The sequence below is a fragment of the Sapajus apella genome, unplaced genomic scaffold, assembly GCF_009761245.1.
Source record: "Sapajus apella isolate SASKATOON/1434 unplaced genomic scaffold, GSC_monkey_1.0 scaffold86, whole genome shotgun sequence".
Classification (NCBI taxonomy): domain Eukaryota; kingdom Metazoa; phylum Chordata; class Mammalia; order Primates; family Cebidae; genus Sapajus; species Sapajus apella.
This window is the reverse complement of record NW_022437026.1, coordinates 8,546,364-8,548,268: the sequence shown is the minus strand read 5'-3', so window position 1 is coordinate 8,548,268 and position 1,905 is coordinate 8,546,364. Positions and strand designations below refer to the sequence as shown.

The 1,905-nt window shown below is 56.2% G+C and overlaps 1 protein-coding gene across 4 annotated transcripts in view; it reads left to right on the top strand.

The window, feature by feature from the left end:
* Positions 1-1,473: 1,473 nt before the first annotated feature.
* The window catches only part of C1RL (complement C1r subcomponent like), a 12,004-nt gene continuing 11,572 nt past the window's right edge, over positions 1,474-1,905 (top strand). For 2 of the 4 annotated variants that reach the window (XM_032254684.1, XM_032254683.1), the window contains exon 1: positions 1,501-1,631. In XM_032254684.1, coding sequence (XP_032110575.1) covers positions 1,561-1,631 — 71 coding nt within the window. In that variant the 5' untranslated portion in view covers positions 1,501-1,560. Of the gene's footprint in view, positions 1,632-1,905 lie in introns of all 4 variants that reach the window. The other 2 variants (XM_032254682.1, XM_032254685.1) reach the window with 2 other exon arrangements.

Here is a 1,905-nt window from a genome sequence, read left to right as displayed (position 1 = left end):
CTTGGCTGGTTTCTTCCTAACACATGGGTCCTAGGATGGTACCATTGTTCACTCTTTGGCTGCATCTCTGGCTCCCAAGGTGCTCCAGGTGACCCTAAGAGCTCTAGGAGAGGGCATGTTTCAGTGGTCTCCGGGGAGGAAAGAAGTCCTAGTCAGAGGGGCCCATGCTTCAAAAGACGGATATGGGAGACAATCCGTGGTTGGGGCTGGGCTGTGGCAGGCAGGGTAGGCTTGATCTCAAGGCTGTACCTGAGGCATTGCATCCAACCTGGCCATCACTGTCTTATCATCTCCTCATTAGCCATGGACTACGGCTCTACTGAATCTCTCTAGTCTAGAAAAACCAAAGATCCAGAACATACCCTGTTTAGGTCTGTAAGTTGCTGCAATTGTGAGGAGCCAGATTACTACATGCAAAATGGAGGAAGCAACACATTCTTCTCTGAAAGGGATGTGTGTGTGTGTGTGTGTGTGTGTGTGTGTGTGTGTGTGTACAACGTAAGGCCTTCCACACACCTGCCTCCTCTGAGGACAGGACCACCCACCTCCACAAGGGCTTCCTGGCCTCCCACCCAGCCGTGGGTGAGTGCCCTTCCTGGGGGAGCAGTGAGAGCAAACATGGCCTCTAGTATTTGCCTAAAGAAGATGGCTTGAGTGACGGCTCAAGTGATGACTTGGACTGGGGACTGAGGGACACCTGGGCTCGACCCCAGCCCTGACCTTGCTGGATGAGCAGCCTCCAGAGGTTGGGGGTAGGATTCAAAAGATCACCTAAGGGCAGGTCCCCCACCCATGCCTGGTGGGGAGGGAGAGGAGGAGAAAGCTTCAGTTCCGCAGGAGAGAGGCTGCTCAGGTAATGTCAGTGAATGGAAAGGTCGAAGAGGGAGAGACATGACTGACTGAAGGCAGCAGCCATAACTCACAAGGAGCCATCCTACACACATGGCAAAAATTAACGTGAAATAGTACAAGGGTTGAGCTGGGCGTGGTGGCACGTGCCTGTAGTCCCAGCTACTCGGGAGGCTGAGGTGGGAGGATCGCTGGAGCCCAGGAGTTCTGGGCTGTAGTGCGCTATGCCGACTGGGTGTCTGCACTAAGTTCGGCATCAATACGGTGACCTCCCGGGAGCGGGGACCACCAGGTTGCCTAAGGAGGGGTGAACCGGCCCAGGTCGGAAACAGAGCAGGTCAAAACTCCCGTGCTGATCAATAGTGGGATCGCGCCTGTGAACAGCCACTGCACTCCAGCCTGAGCAACAGAGCGAAACCCTGTCTCTTTAAAATAAAATTTAAAAAAAAAAAAAAAAAGAGTTGCGTCGGTGCCCTCCCACCCTGACCTCTGAGGGCCAGCCAGGGTTTTGGACGTTTTTCCCCTAAGCTGCGGAGGGCCCGCTGTTCCTGAGTCCGACGGCAGGTGGCGCTGAGCCCGGAGAATTAGAGAAGGGGAACCGTGGGGTTGCCTAACGCGCTTCCAGGAACTCCCTCCTCCCCCGCGGGGCCTTCGCCTCTCGCTCCGTAACCCGGGCAGGTTCTCTCGCAGGTCCCTGCCGTGCAGTGCCGGATGCCTGCACCCAGAGTGCGGGGGGACTGTCGCTGGAGAAGCCCTCACTCCGCAGGCTGTGCAGGCGCAATGTGAGTGTGGCCCCGGCAGAGGAGGACGAGGAGGGGAGGGGAGGGGAGGGAAGGAGGGTGTGTGGGCGCAAGCTCTCCTCCCCCCGCCCTGCCACACATGCACACGTACATACACCAGACATACGCACATCCCACACATACACGCACCACACACACACACATATATACACACACACCACACATACCCCCACACCACAGAAACACATACACATACACACCACACACACTCACACCACACATACACAAACACACATACTCACCACACACACTCCAC